Raw genomic sequence first — 12,509 nt, forward strand, 5'->3', positions numbered from 1 at the left:
CTCCAGCTGGAATGAGGTGCTGGGTAGTAAGAGCCCCTCTCCTCATGCCTTTCTCTTTTGCTCTCATAATTAGTTTTGAGCAATAGTCATACTCAAAACAGCAGTAAAAATCTTCAGTATTTACAGAAATGTTAGATTTATTGATTTAACTATTCATTATTTTTTAGGCTAGAAATGTAATTTATTAAAATAAGCTTATACATTTCTCTACGTTTTAGCAGTGTTTCTGCCATTTCTTGACTTAAAAATCTCTGCCTAGTGAATTTAAGAACATAAATTCACTGCTCCTAGTTGTTTTTCACAGCCACTTCAGAAGTAATTTGTGGACTCTTCAGTCTTTGCACACCTCAGGCTGAAGACCATTTTATTAATGAGAACAGATAGGCATAAAATCTCATAATGTAATGAAATAATTCCTCATTGAAATAGATGAGGAAAAGGGATCTCATGCTGGGGAACTCTCAAGAGCTTTGCAGATTCAAACAGAATCGAGAATTATTCTTTTACCATTTCTGCACCATTTTACAAGTGTCCCTCAATCCACAGGTAATGATCATTCTATAATAAATATCTTCACTATAATGAAGAGCTTCATTTAACACTGTATCTCCTATCACTGTAATTTAATTAACTGGTGTTGATGTACAGATGTCATGGGCCAAGGAAAGGTCATTGGGAAGAGAAAGGGAACAGCTGTCACAGGACTATTAAATGGGATAGTGAGCAGAGACCTTGAAGGAGGTGACAGCTGACAGGGTCCAATCAGTTGACAGTAACTGGATAGGAAGGAACCATTTCTGGGATGTACAAAACTATTTTTAACCCCTCCACATATGTTTAAAACATATCAGCTGCATATTCCATTTACAGCAGGTTCACTGAGCTGCATCTTGATGCCCCCAAGTGCATAGCTAACCTATGAGGTGATCTCTGTGAATAAGGATCCCCAGCATCAGGGAGGAGAGCAGAGGAGGGGGAGAAACCTCATGAGTCCAAGTGCTCTCTTCCTTTTCATACACTGCTTAGTTCCTGTTGGTAGTGGAGGAGTACAGCTTCTCTGGGCAAACTCCGTGTCTCTGGGATCAAAGAGAATATTTTAACAAATGCAAAATGGTGAAAAGAAGTGCTGGGATGGGGAAAACTTTGCTCAAAGGCAAACACATTTTTTTCTTTTCATTTTCAGAACTCATTTAAACAGGAATTGCAACTTCTAGTCTTTAGTCCCATTTTTCATGAAACACAAAAGCCTTTTCTTTTAATTAAAAAAAAAAAGTATTTCCTAGGGAGAGACTATATTATTTCTTATGTTCACTTTCTTATATTGCATACACCAGAACAGTATTGCAAGATAAAACAATGGGATGACACTCAGTAATGGAAAAGCTAAAGCAAAAACTAGGGAAGTCTTCTCAATAGTGAGATATTAGACTCCTTTGGAACTCTTTTGAAATTGGAAGATTTTTCTCATTATGTACTTAAAAATAACTCACGCAAAACATTTTTGAAAGCTCCATTAATAGTCCTACCTGCAAATTTTCAGATATAGAGTGTGTATATACAGACAAGCCTATAAGTAGGTAGATAGAGAAACTACCAATGTTTATATAATGTCTTTAGGAAGATTAAAATATTTGATCTCTTAAGTCTTTCTTATTTCCTATGATTTTATATTTTTTAAGATACAGTTTCTCCACAGAAGTTTAATTGTACTGGTACAAAAATTAAATACATATTAGAAATATTATATGCCCTTAGTTTTATATAGTACTTAGTATTTAGTACTTATATATCTATTTTAATTTACATGTATTTACAAGTATTTGAAAGCCACTCCTCTGCATGATCACAGCAACAAGCCCAAGAACTGCTTATGTAAAAAATCTTGATCTATGTGGAAAATCAGTTCAGTTTTTCTGTCTCCTGCTAAGCAAAACTAAAAACTATTTGTAGCAACTTCAAACTAAATGCTTGGTATATAGAAGAGTAAAATTTGGTAAAATTTGTTGGTGATGTTGATGCAGTGTTATAGCAAAGCAAATATCCAGTGTGCTGCTCTTATCACAGGCACTCCAAACTTCAGCTCCTCCTATCAATTCAGTGAGTGCTGGTGAGGGCTTCGGGCTTAGCAAGTGCTAAACCACTTTGAAGATATGAGATATTGCCTACCATATTTCAGCTCAGTCTCACTGAGCTGAAATCCCCTTCTCTTGCTTCCTTTCTGTTCAAGAGTTACAAGGTGCTGGAAATTCCAAGCTTGGACTGCAGCACTTTAATAAACACAGTGTTCCTATAGCAAGCAGGCACTTTTTTGGCAATAAAAACAGCACCAGAAATATTTGGTTATATCTGCTCTCTGAACTGACCACAGCAGTACTGTTAAGTAACAATATTTCTCACAGACTAATTGGACTGTTATTTTCCTGCAAAAAAATGGAAATACACCATTCCACTAACACGCCACTTTTCTCTGCATCACCTGTTGCATAACTTGTCTTCTTGTTGGGGTTTACCATTGAACATGACTTTGTTATAAGAGTATGTTCTGCTGCACCAGGATCTGCTTGGTGCTGGTGATAATCAGAAATAGCAGCCAAAGGAAGTTTTTCTCCTAAAAATTTTTTAGTAAAATGTTAGTTCTTCTATAATTACTCTATTTATCAAAATGAAAACGATGACAGGCAAAAATGCCATGATGGCTGGGGGAAGTAGAGTTATTTGTTTCCCTGGAAGGTGATCAGCCATAAGTAGGAATAAACAGAAGTGCTTGCACTTAGCAGATAAATCCCACAGTGGACCTGTACATACAAAGTGTGGGAGCAAGTTTGATTTCAGTATGGATCAACATTTTCCTCAAGCCCATTTCAGAGCATTTGCATGAATTCCTCCATTTCCCTGCTACTGAAGCACAGGCATTCTCTGCTAAGGGTGAAGATGAGGTTCATGGCTCTTTTGTACTAACACATGATGCCCTTTTCTTGCCCACTGGGATGCTGTGTGTTTTCCCACATGGTTCTCGGCATCGTTCTGGAGCACAGCAGCTTCCTGCGCCCTTCAAACCGGTAAGGTCATGCCAATCTCTTTTTCTATTTACGATCTTTCAAACAAAGATATGATGGCAGATAAAAAAAGAACACCTCTCCCAAAGCCAGACAGCCAAATTTTCCCCTAGTTTCACTAAACCAAACATTAATTCTTTCATAATCTCTAGTTCTTTGACTAAAATATAAAATAAGCAGTTCATTGTAAATACTGTCTTGTTTGCCACTACTCACCAGTCTCTTATGTTTTATACATTACTACAGACAACAATCTTCTTCACAACAGATGATAATCATCTTAATAACCTGTGATTCTTTTTAGTGAAGAAAAAAATTGTCCTGAGTAGAAAAGGATATGCTCTTATCAACATAAACCAAGTGCCTTTTTTCTAAGATGTTGCCAGCATACCATTCAGTTCCTTGCTTTGCCACGTTCCATGTTTTGTTCATTGACCATGACAAGAAAATAAGTTTCCTTATGTTTCCATTACCAATCATTAAAGAAAGTTAAAATGTATTCGTTTTGGTTGCTAGAAATAAACCCTTCAGGACAGAATTCAATTTTAATCACTACATATAAAAATAAAATTAAAATGAGGCACCAGTTTTATTTCATTATTTTACATAATATAGTAAAAAGTTAGACTGTTAATTATTTTTTTAAGAAATGGCTTCATCAAGACAATATGTAGCTGACAACCCTACAGCTTTCTTTAAATACTCTTAATAGTAGCACTCAAACTCTAATCCCTTTCTGCAGAGGTGAAGGAAAATCTGAATCACAATCTGATGTTGATGTCTGGGATATCCTGAGGAAAGCTCCTCCTACAGAATATGAGAAAATTGCTTTCCAGTATGGTATCACAGATTTGCGTGGGATGCTGAAACGCCTCAAACGCATAAAGAAGGAAGAGAAAAAAAGCACAGGTTGGTGAGATGCTTTTCTTCCAAATATGATGCTCATATCTTCTTTACAGCAGCAAGATACAAGACCATGAGAAATAGTAATTTCCTGTTCCAGTTATTACCCAGCCTTTGCATATGAAATACTGGTTACCAAAGATTGCAGCTATGTCCAACACCCTGAGATACCTTGCTCTGAAACTCTGGACATACTGAACGCAGTCACTTCACCAGTTCCACAAGATTGGCCCCTTATATTTCCCTGAACATAAAACAACATCCCCTACTTGCCCTCCACCCCAGTTAGTCAGTATGTCAGGCAACAGTGATGTATTTGAACAATTTTATTTTCATTGGTATGATACCTTTGAAATTCTTGAGCCTTTCCTAGTCCTGTCAAGTATTAATTACCTAATTGTAACTGACTTCTTAAAAAGTCAGAAACAGAGAAGGCAAACAGCCTTCATTCATCAGTACTGAGAAGACCAAGTATAATTTTCCCATATGAGCAGATGCAAGTCTATTTAGGATGTGTTGAAGTACATATTCACATCTTATTTAGAATATTCTACTTTGCTTATTTTGGTTTGTAACACATGCCTGTCATCCTACATTAAGGAAAAACAGTACAGGATGAAGAACAGACAGAAAGGGTAAAAATTCAAACAGGGATGCAGAAATCGGGGAACGTTTAACATGATGGTAAACAACATGAAAGGGAATAAAGATTTGTTTCATGACCCAGAATGAAAAAAACACAAGTACAAAAATTATAAGGTTTTTTTTTTTATCATTCTTTATCATAGCATTCCTCAAGAAACTGGATCCAGCTTACCAAGTAGACAAGGGGCAGAAGATTAAATTAATGGTTGAAGTTGCCAACCCAGATGCTGATGTGAAATGGCTGAAGAATGGGCAGGAGATCCAAGTGAGCGGCAGGTAAACTAGAAATACGAGAAATCCAAAATGGAATGAGCTACAGCTTGGACAAAGTGAAAAACCTAGCTTTTCTTAGAAAGAAAGGAATAAACAGGGAGAAATAGGAGCTGAGAAGGAATCCATGTAGTGCTATGGCTCAGGGGCAGTGTGCTGTTGTCATAACTCTTTCTTTTTTCTTCCCTCTGCTTTATATATCTACACGTGGGACTGGATGCCCTCATCTACCAACTTAGCAAGTAAGTCCTGAGATTATACTCTGCTCTTGATGGGTACAAATGCACTTTCTCCTGATCTGGGATATACCTCCGTGTAACTTGTATGTAAAACAAATTTCCAGTGATTTTGTGCTGAAGCCATTTTTAATGGTAGTCATGCTAGATCTTAGGATAGCATCCAACACCATTCATATGATCACATCTCACACTTGAAGGAAGATTCCCCACAATTTCCTAAGCTAGTTTTTCAAACACAGCTGCTGTTCACTGCACCAGGACAGGCCTGTTGGGCTTGAGTCCTTACAAATCTTGCCACTGATATCAGAAAAAGAGGAGGAATCTTTTTTCTTCCAGGCAGGAGAAGACAGTGACTGGGTCTAGAAGGGATTTGCTCTGATAATTACATTTAGATTCTCTTTTCAGATATATTTTTGAGGCTGTTGGGAATAAGAGAATACTGACCATAAACCACTGCTCCCTGGCTGACGATGCAGCATATGAATGTGTGGTAGGGGATGAGAAGAGCTTCACAGAATTATTTGTAAAAGGTGAGCAATGGTAGCAAAAGGAAAGAGATCTCCCCGTACAATTAGCATTGAATTACTGTCATCTTTTCTACTCACAGATTTATCTTACAGGAAAGGAAATTCTTAAACATATTAACAAATTCTGAGATCTATTGAAGTAGGTATTTTTCTTACAGTTAAATTGAGGAAAATTTTGCCTAACAGCAACCAGGAAAGCAGAACAGTGATAGTTATCATTAATTCTCATTTACCTCTCAACAATGGGGCTAGAAACTTACTTTAAAAATTTGATTCTGCTGAAAACAAACATCTGACCCAAGCTCCACGAGTGGATCAAATAGTACAGAAAAGTAATGCCTCCTGTTTAGAAATTTACAATATACATGAAAACTGTTTAATTCTATATTTTTATTCCAATTCATGAAAAATGTCATTTGGAAACTCAGATAAGACAGTCTGGCATAGTAAATTTTAAGTTCTAAGACAGGGATCATCACCATTTATTTGTCCACGGATTCTTCCTGTGGAGTAGGGAATGGTGAAATCTACCTCTGGTCTCCACTGTTTCAGAATACTGTTTTAATAAAATTCTCCTTATTTTCAGAACCTCCAATCCTGATCACTCACCCACTAGAGGACCAGATGGTGATGGTTGGAGAGAGAGTGGAATTCGAGTGTGAAGTGTCTGAGGAAGGAGCTACTGTGAAATGGTAAGGGAAAAGAAGAAAAAAACAAAGCAAAGCAAAGCAAACCAAACCAACACAAAACATCTTCCTCCATGGAACATACCAGGAGGTGTGGAATAAAAAGGGAGAACACATCCTACATAATTGTTTCCATCAAAAGATTGTCCCTCCTCCTATATGTCAAATATGGAGGAGGAACTGAGAAGCAAAAATATGACACAAAACCCCAGATTAAGTATACATATTTTATAGTGTCTCTAGAATTTCTTGCTCAGTGTTTACGCTTCAGTAATGCCTAAGTATTGCCCAGACTAATCAGATCCATACTGTGGTGACTTTGATGTACTCTTTGAAATCTTCTCAACTGCAGTGAGGCATTTGGGTTTCTAAAGTATTTTTTCTTAGGTAAAAAAGAAATGTCTCTTGAGACACAGAGGGAACACATCTGCTGTGGTGATCCTGCAAAGCTGGTCGTTATGCTTCTGCAGTGAGACGGATTAAGATGACAAACACATAGACCATGGATCCTGTTTTCTTGGGCACTCCAGCTGAGCAGAATCTGGAAGGTGCATGCTGCTTGGGCAGGCATGACAACCAGGGCTCATATTCTCACTTCATTTCTCTACCAGCTGAAATTCCTTTGTGCTTGTTAACAGCTTCAGACACATGGTTATCAAGCATTCCCACAATGCCCATTACATTCCTGGAAAGTGCCAACTAATGATCTGCTCTCCCAAAGGAAGGAACTGAGAATTTAAATGGAGTCCGAGAGCTAGTACAGGGTGTGCATTACACTATTAAATCCACAAACACAGGGACACGGATTCTATTATTCAGGAACTGACTGTAGATGCCTGGTCACAAGAGATGGGGACAACCAGATCTGTCCCTCTCAGAACACAGTGCAGCTGCCACACTTTGATCCTGTGCCTTTGAACAACTCCCATACATCTCACAGAGCTGTTATCTGTGGGATGGGCATTTGATGTGACAAGGGCAAACCAGCAGCTGTCCCAGTCTGAAATGCAGCAAGTGGTCAGAGAAACTCATCAAATCATTGCAATGGAAAACTGAGCAGTTAGACATTCACACTGTATTTTACTGGTTTTGTTATGTGAGACTCTGTCAACAAAAAACACTTTGCCAACAAAAGGGAACATTTTGGACCACAGAGAAAAATGTCCAGGGAAAACTTGAAACACAATGCAGAGAAAGAGTTCCAGTTTTATGGCTCATTAGGGAATGATCAACAGTTTAAGCCAAGTAACAGGCACTAACTCAGAACACCTGTTATAGTTCTTAAATCTTCAAACCCAGGATATAAAACCACAAGCACATGAACAAAGGCAATTATGTGACTTGCACAAGACAGAAATAAGGCTGAGGCACAGCCATCAGACTAGGGCTTGGAGAATTCATCATGTAGGTGTCTTCAGAGCAATCAGAAAAGAATGTTCTCTTGATCACCAAGGAAGATTGCACATTATTACATCTCATGCATTACCATGGAACAGGTTTTTTCTAAACTCCGGATGTCTTGGAAATAAGATAATACTTGAAGAAAAAGATATAATAAAATACATAGTTTTGATCTAATTTTTCCATCTCTGAATGCTGGATGTACCATCTTATCAGCTCCAAATCAAAAGAAACCATGTTAATATATATTTATAGCAATAAATCTGTGTGTCCCAATTATCACCTACATCAGTGATATCTCAGAAAACATTAAGCAATTAATCCTCAGAATCCAAACAGGAAATAGGAATGCATTTCCAGACAAAGAGGAATTGAGTGGTGAAGTTGAGAACAGATATTTGACCTTGCAGATGTTCTGGACTTGGAAAGACAAAACCACAGCTGACCTACCTATTACTGCACTAGTTCTGCTTCAAATGTGAGGCTGGGCCACTGACCTATGGTGTTCTGTAAACCAACATTTCTATGACTCTGTATAATGCTTCACTTACACTTTAATATCAACAGATTCTTCTATTTTATAGTTCCAATTGCCAAAGGAAGGCTTGTAATATTACCTTAAAGAGGTTTTCTGCTTTTCACAGCAGCAGAGTATTATTTTAAGCTAAATGCTATCTGGAGATCTGTTTCAAGGCTTACAGTCTTTATTTGTCACTATACCCTTCTGCAAACTCTCTACTCATCCACAGGACCAGCAATGTGCCAGTCAGTAAAACAAACGCAAGTTAAAGACAGTATTCTCCTCCTAGGGATTTAAGACACTAATCATTACAAAAATACTATTTTCATTATTTAGTCAAGATTTCAAGAGAACTCTTTTTTTAGCAATGGGTGAATAGAACATTCAGATATTTTTCATGAGCTCTGTATCAAAAGAGACCGTGGAAAAAAAATGTAAAAGTTCAGCTCCAAAAGTCTAGGCACAGTGTGTGTGTGCTTGGCTTTGCATTTAGTGACAGCAGCATGCTCAGCTTTGGGATTAAAGTCCATTCTCAGCAATTCAGCAAAGGTTTCCGTAAAGCATTGTAGCACTTGTTCCAGAACTAATTTGCATGAATCACAACAGCCCTAAGAGATCATCTTACATGTTGTCTCAGACTCTTGTCTGAAGAGTAATGAAGAGGAAAGAAAAGGAAACATTATCCCGACAATCATACCAAGTGCTGTGTTTCAAGTAGTTGTTAAAGGCATCCTCTGCTTCCTCCCTTACTAGCGCTGCTGTGTGACCTGGAAGGGAGGCCGGTCCTTCTCTAAACCAGCTCTGAGTTCCAGTGAGCTCTGCTCTAACAAACAGTCATGTACAGAATACCTGTAGGTATTCTGAAATGCAGTTGCATCAGGAACATCTAAGTCACAATTTGTAGGATCTTTGTTTCTGCTTAAAGTTTTGATCTTGTTATTTACATTAGCAGACGCTGATAGAGGTAAAAGGTTTTCTTGCATATATCTACTTAGAAATTAGAGCTGTAGTATTTTAATGAGTCCCAAGTAGCATTTCAATTTGCTGTTCTGTAAGCTGAATAGTCACTGAGTCACTGGTCACAAATAAGTCACAAATAAGGGAAATAACAAAAAAGTAGAAAGAATATTTTTACTCTATTAAAATCACACATATTTTCTATTTGTTTTTCCATGTGACTAGCTATCAAAGAGAAAACCTTTTTCATTTACAAACTGGAGCAGTATTCAAGTAACAAAATAGAAGTATATTCAAGTAATAACAAAAAATGTAATGCTACAAAATTAGCAAATTGAAGAAATTACAAGTATTTGCTGTTTATGTTATTTAGGATTAGCAACAGGAAACCCTTGAAACACCTTATGTATTTTTGTATGTCCTTGATTAAACAGCGTGAGTCCTCCCTGTGCATTTCCCTTCGTGATGACTGGAAATTACAGTAATTCAATTTCCTCCTGTGCTAGATGGTGAAGCTTAATTTAGTAAAGTCTTAAGTATACTATGGCATCCTTGAATGGAAAGATCTACAAAATCCAAAATACACATTCATTTGAATCCATCCTAAAATTTTCTCCTTTTGTTGATGCCCACAAATCATGGATTTATAACAATTATATTTCACATCAGGAAAATTAAGACTTTTAAGTAATATCCCATCAAGTCCCATTTAATTTATGGCCATTTTTAAGACAGTAAATTTCCTGCTAGTGAAGTGTGTTTTCAACCTTTTATCTCCTACAGCATTTAACATATTTTCATGTTTATCTATAGCATATAAATAGAAAAAAATCAAGTAATGACTTGTGGTGAATTCTCTTGAACCAAAAGTCAAATACCTATGGGAAAATTAATGGTCAAGATAGAGGCATTCTGGTTGCACTGACATTTGTGCAACAATCCCCTTTTTTGCCAGCTTGAAATGCTACAAAGATTGGATTCACCTTGTGTCTTCCAATCCCTAGTAACATCAAGCTGATCCTTACTCTCCTCTTTCAACCGCAGCAAAAATGACTCAACGCTATTTGGTATTTCAGGGAAAAGGATGGAATTGAACTGACACGAGAAGAAACATTTAAATACCGATTCAAGAAAGATGGAAAAAAACAGTATCTCATTATTAATGAGTCAACCAAGGAGGACAGTGGACACTACACTGTGAAGACCAATGGTGGGGTATCAGTCGCTGAACTGATTGTGCAAGGTAGGCACAGAGAATGTCCCAGAACCAGAGAAGCTGAAAAATGAGAATAGGCTGAAGGTAACCTTCTCCAGATAGTGCATAGTGGTAGCATAATCCCCCTGACAGGGAAAAAGGAGATGCAATAAGGGCCATAGGGTTTGATAATAAAGGCTTTGAGGAGAACTCAGACCTGTGTGCCGGATATAGCAGATACTCTGATAACAACAGGTGCTTAGCTATCAGTCCTGTTAAAGCCCTGCAGGCTGTCTATTTCCCTTCATATTGCTTGCTCAGCCCTTGCCTTTTCTACTCAGTAAATCCACATCATCTACTTACAGAGCTATTCTGATTTTTGATGTGTGTATCGATTATTCTCACGATATCAGAGAAAAAGCTGGAAGTTTATCAGAGCATTGCAGACCTGACAGTGAAGGCACGTGACCAGGCAGTCTTCAAGTGTGAAGTTTCAGATGAAAACGTGAAAGGAATCTGGCTGAAAAACGGAAAGGAGGTGATCCCAGATGAAAGGATAAAGATCTCCCATATTGGCAGGTCAGTCTTGTTTCAGAAAGCAGGTACAGGCTTGGGATTTGCAGTGCAATCCATAAGAATTGTAATCTCAAGGGTTAAGAATATAAAGAGAGATTTTGTCCTGACTCCAGCTAACAGGTAAAAAGTTTAGAAGCTTTTCATATGCAACCAACATTTAGTGACAGACTTGTTTTAGCATGTGTGCAGTCTTTCTGAGTTGGTGCATTTTCTATATATGACTTCAGCAGTGCATCAGCAAAAGTAAATCTTAGTTTTCATTAGGATTACATGGTGTTTTGGTATTCAAAACACATTGTTGAGAACTTTAAAACTAACAGTAGTGTTAAGATAGTACATGTGAGTAAACCCTACAGAAAAATTAGCATTTATATTAACATATACAGTTTGTAATTCTGCGCTCAAGTTTCCTAGCAGTCTAGCTACTAATGGAAATGGAGACCAAGAAGATTCAGCATTAAATACCAGGTGAAGTCTTTCCTGGTACTCTTTTCTGTATTCTGTTTTGAACTTAAAATAATACAGGGATGGAGAATCACTTTTCAGTTTGTTTAGTCAGAGTTACTGTTTCACAATTGGATCAAATGAAACCAGTCAGCAGCGTTACAACTGCCCTTGTAATGTCAAAGGACTGGACTAGAGCAAGGAAAATGCTACCTCTCTTCAAACAATCTACCTTGACAAAAAAAAATCCATTCATAGACAATGTACTGGCTTTAATAGGATTGGATTTAATACTGAAAGCAGAGCAGACACCAGCAGCGCTGGTGGTTGTTGCCTTGTGTCATGGCATGGGAAGAAGAAATAATAATTTCTGTTAGTATCCTATAGCCTGCACCTTGTCTCTTGAGATAGCCCTGTTTCTCCTGGGGAGGCAAGGGAAGGGAGTGCAATATATTTGTTCATCTTTGCAGAATCCATAAGCTAACTATTGAGGATGTAACACCAGAGGACGAGGCTGATTATTCCTTCATTCCTCAAGGATTTGCTTATAACCTTTCTGCCAAGCTTCAGTTTTTGGGTAAGTTATTTTAGAACATGTAATGGGAATTCCACAGGGATAAAATGGTGATATTAATCATGGTTATACCAGGCAAGAGAATGCCAACCCCTTTTCTGATACCTCAACATAGACACATTGCTTTTCCCCGTTATTTTGCATTACCATTATCACATGGGTTTACAGAGCCTGTTTTTTAATTTATTGTATAAATCTGCTGATTAATATGCCTTATGAAGTTGCAATCAGTTTTTAAATTACTTTGTTTGCTATGTATGTATGCTATGTAAATTCTGTTTTCTGATCCATTTCTTCTTCCCTGTCTCATCTTTTCTTTTCCCCCCCAGAGGTCAAGATAGATTTTGTACCAAGAGAAGGTAAGAACAGCAGTCATTATTTATATGCAAGTAAGAATGTTTTCAATAGCAAAATAAGCAGATTTTTTTTTAATTTAATGCATGAATATTCTTTTTATTTCATTTTCCATTCAGATTACTCAAACTATATTTAAAAATTATCCTCTCTATCTTTACT

The 12,509-nt window shown here is 37.3% G+C and overlaps 1 protein-coding gene across 1 annotated transcript in view; it reads left to right on the forward strand.

The window, feature by feature from the left end:
• MYBPC3 (myosin binding protein C3) overlaps positions 1 to 12,509 on the forward strand; it is a 59,271-nt gene that overhangs the window by 19,493 nt on the left and 27,269 nt on the right. The window contains exons 11-20 of the mRNA XM_066552532.1: positions 3,036 to 3,059; positions 3,799 to 3,965; positions 4,748 to 4,880; positions 5,114 to 5,116; positions 5,519 to 5,643; positions 6,227 to 6,332; positions 10,281 to 10,447; positions 10,813 to 10,978; positions 11,890 to 11,996; positions 12,323 to 12,352. Coding sequence (XP_066408629.1) covers positions 3,036 to 3,059; positions 3,799 to 3,965; positions 4,748 to 4,880; positions 5,114 to 5,116; positions 5,519 to 5,643; positions 6,227 to 6,332; positions 10,281 to 10,447; positions 10,813 to 10,978; positions 11,890 to 11,996; positions 12,323 to 12,352 — 1,028 coding nt within the window. The remainder of the gene's footprint in view (positions 1 to 3,035; positions 3,060 to 3,798; positions 3,966 to 4,747; positions 4,881 to 5,113; positions 5,117 to 5,518; positions 5,644 to 6,226; positions 6,333 to 10,280; positions 10,448 to 10,812; positions 10,979 to 11,889; positions 11,997 to 12,322; positions 12,353 to 12,509) is intronic.

Source organism: Molothrus aeneus, chromosome 6 (genome assembly GCF_037042795.1).
Source record: "Molothrus aeneus isolate 106 chromosome 6, BPBGC_Maene_1.0, whole genome shotgun sequence".
In the NCBI taxonomy this organism is placed as follows: domain Eukaryota; kingdom Metazoa; phylum Chordata; class Aves; order Passeriformes; family Icteridae; genus Molothrus; species Molothrus aeneus.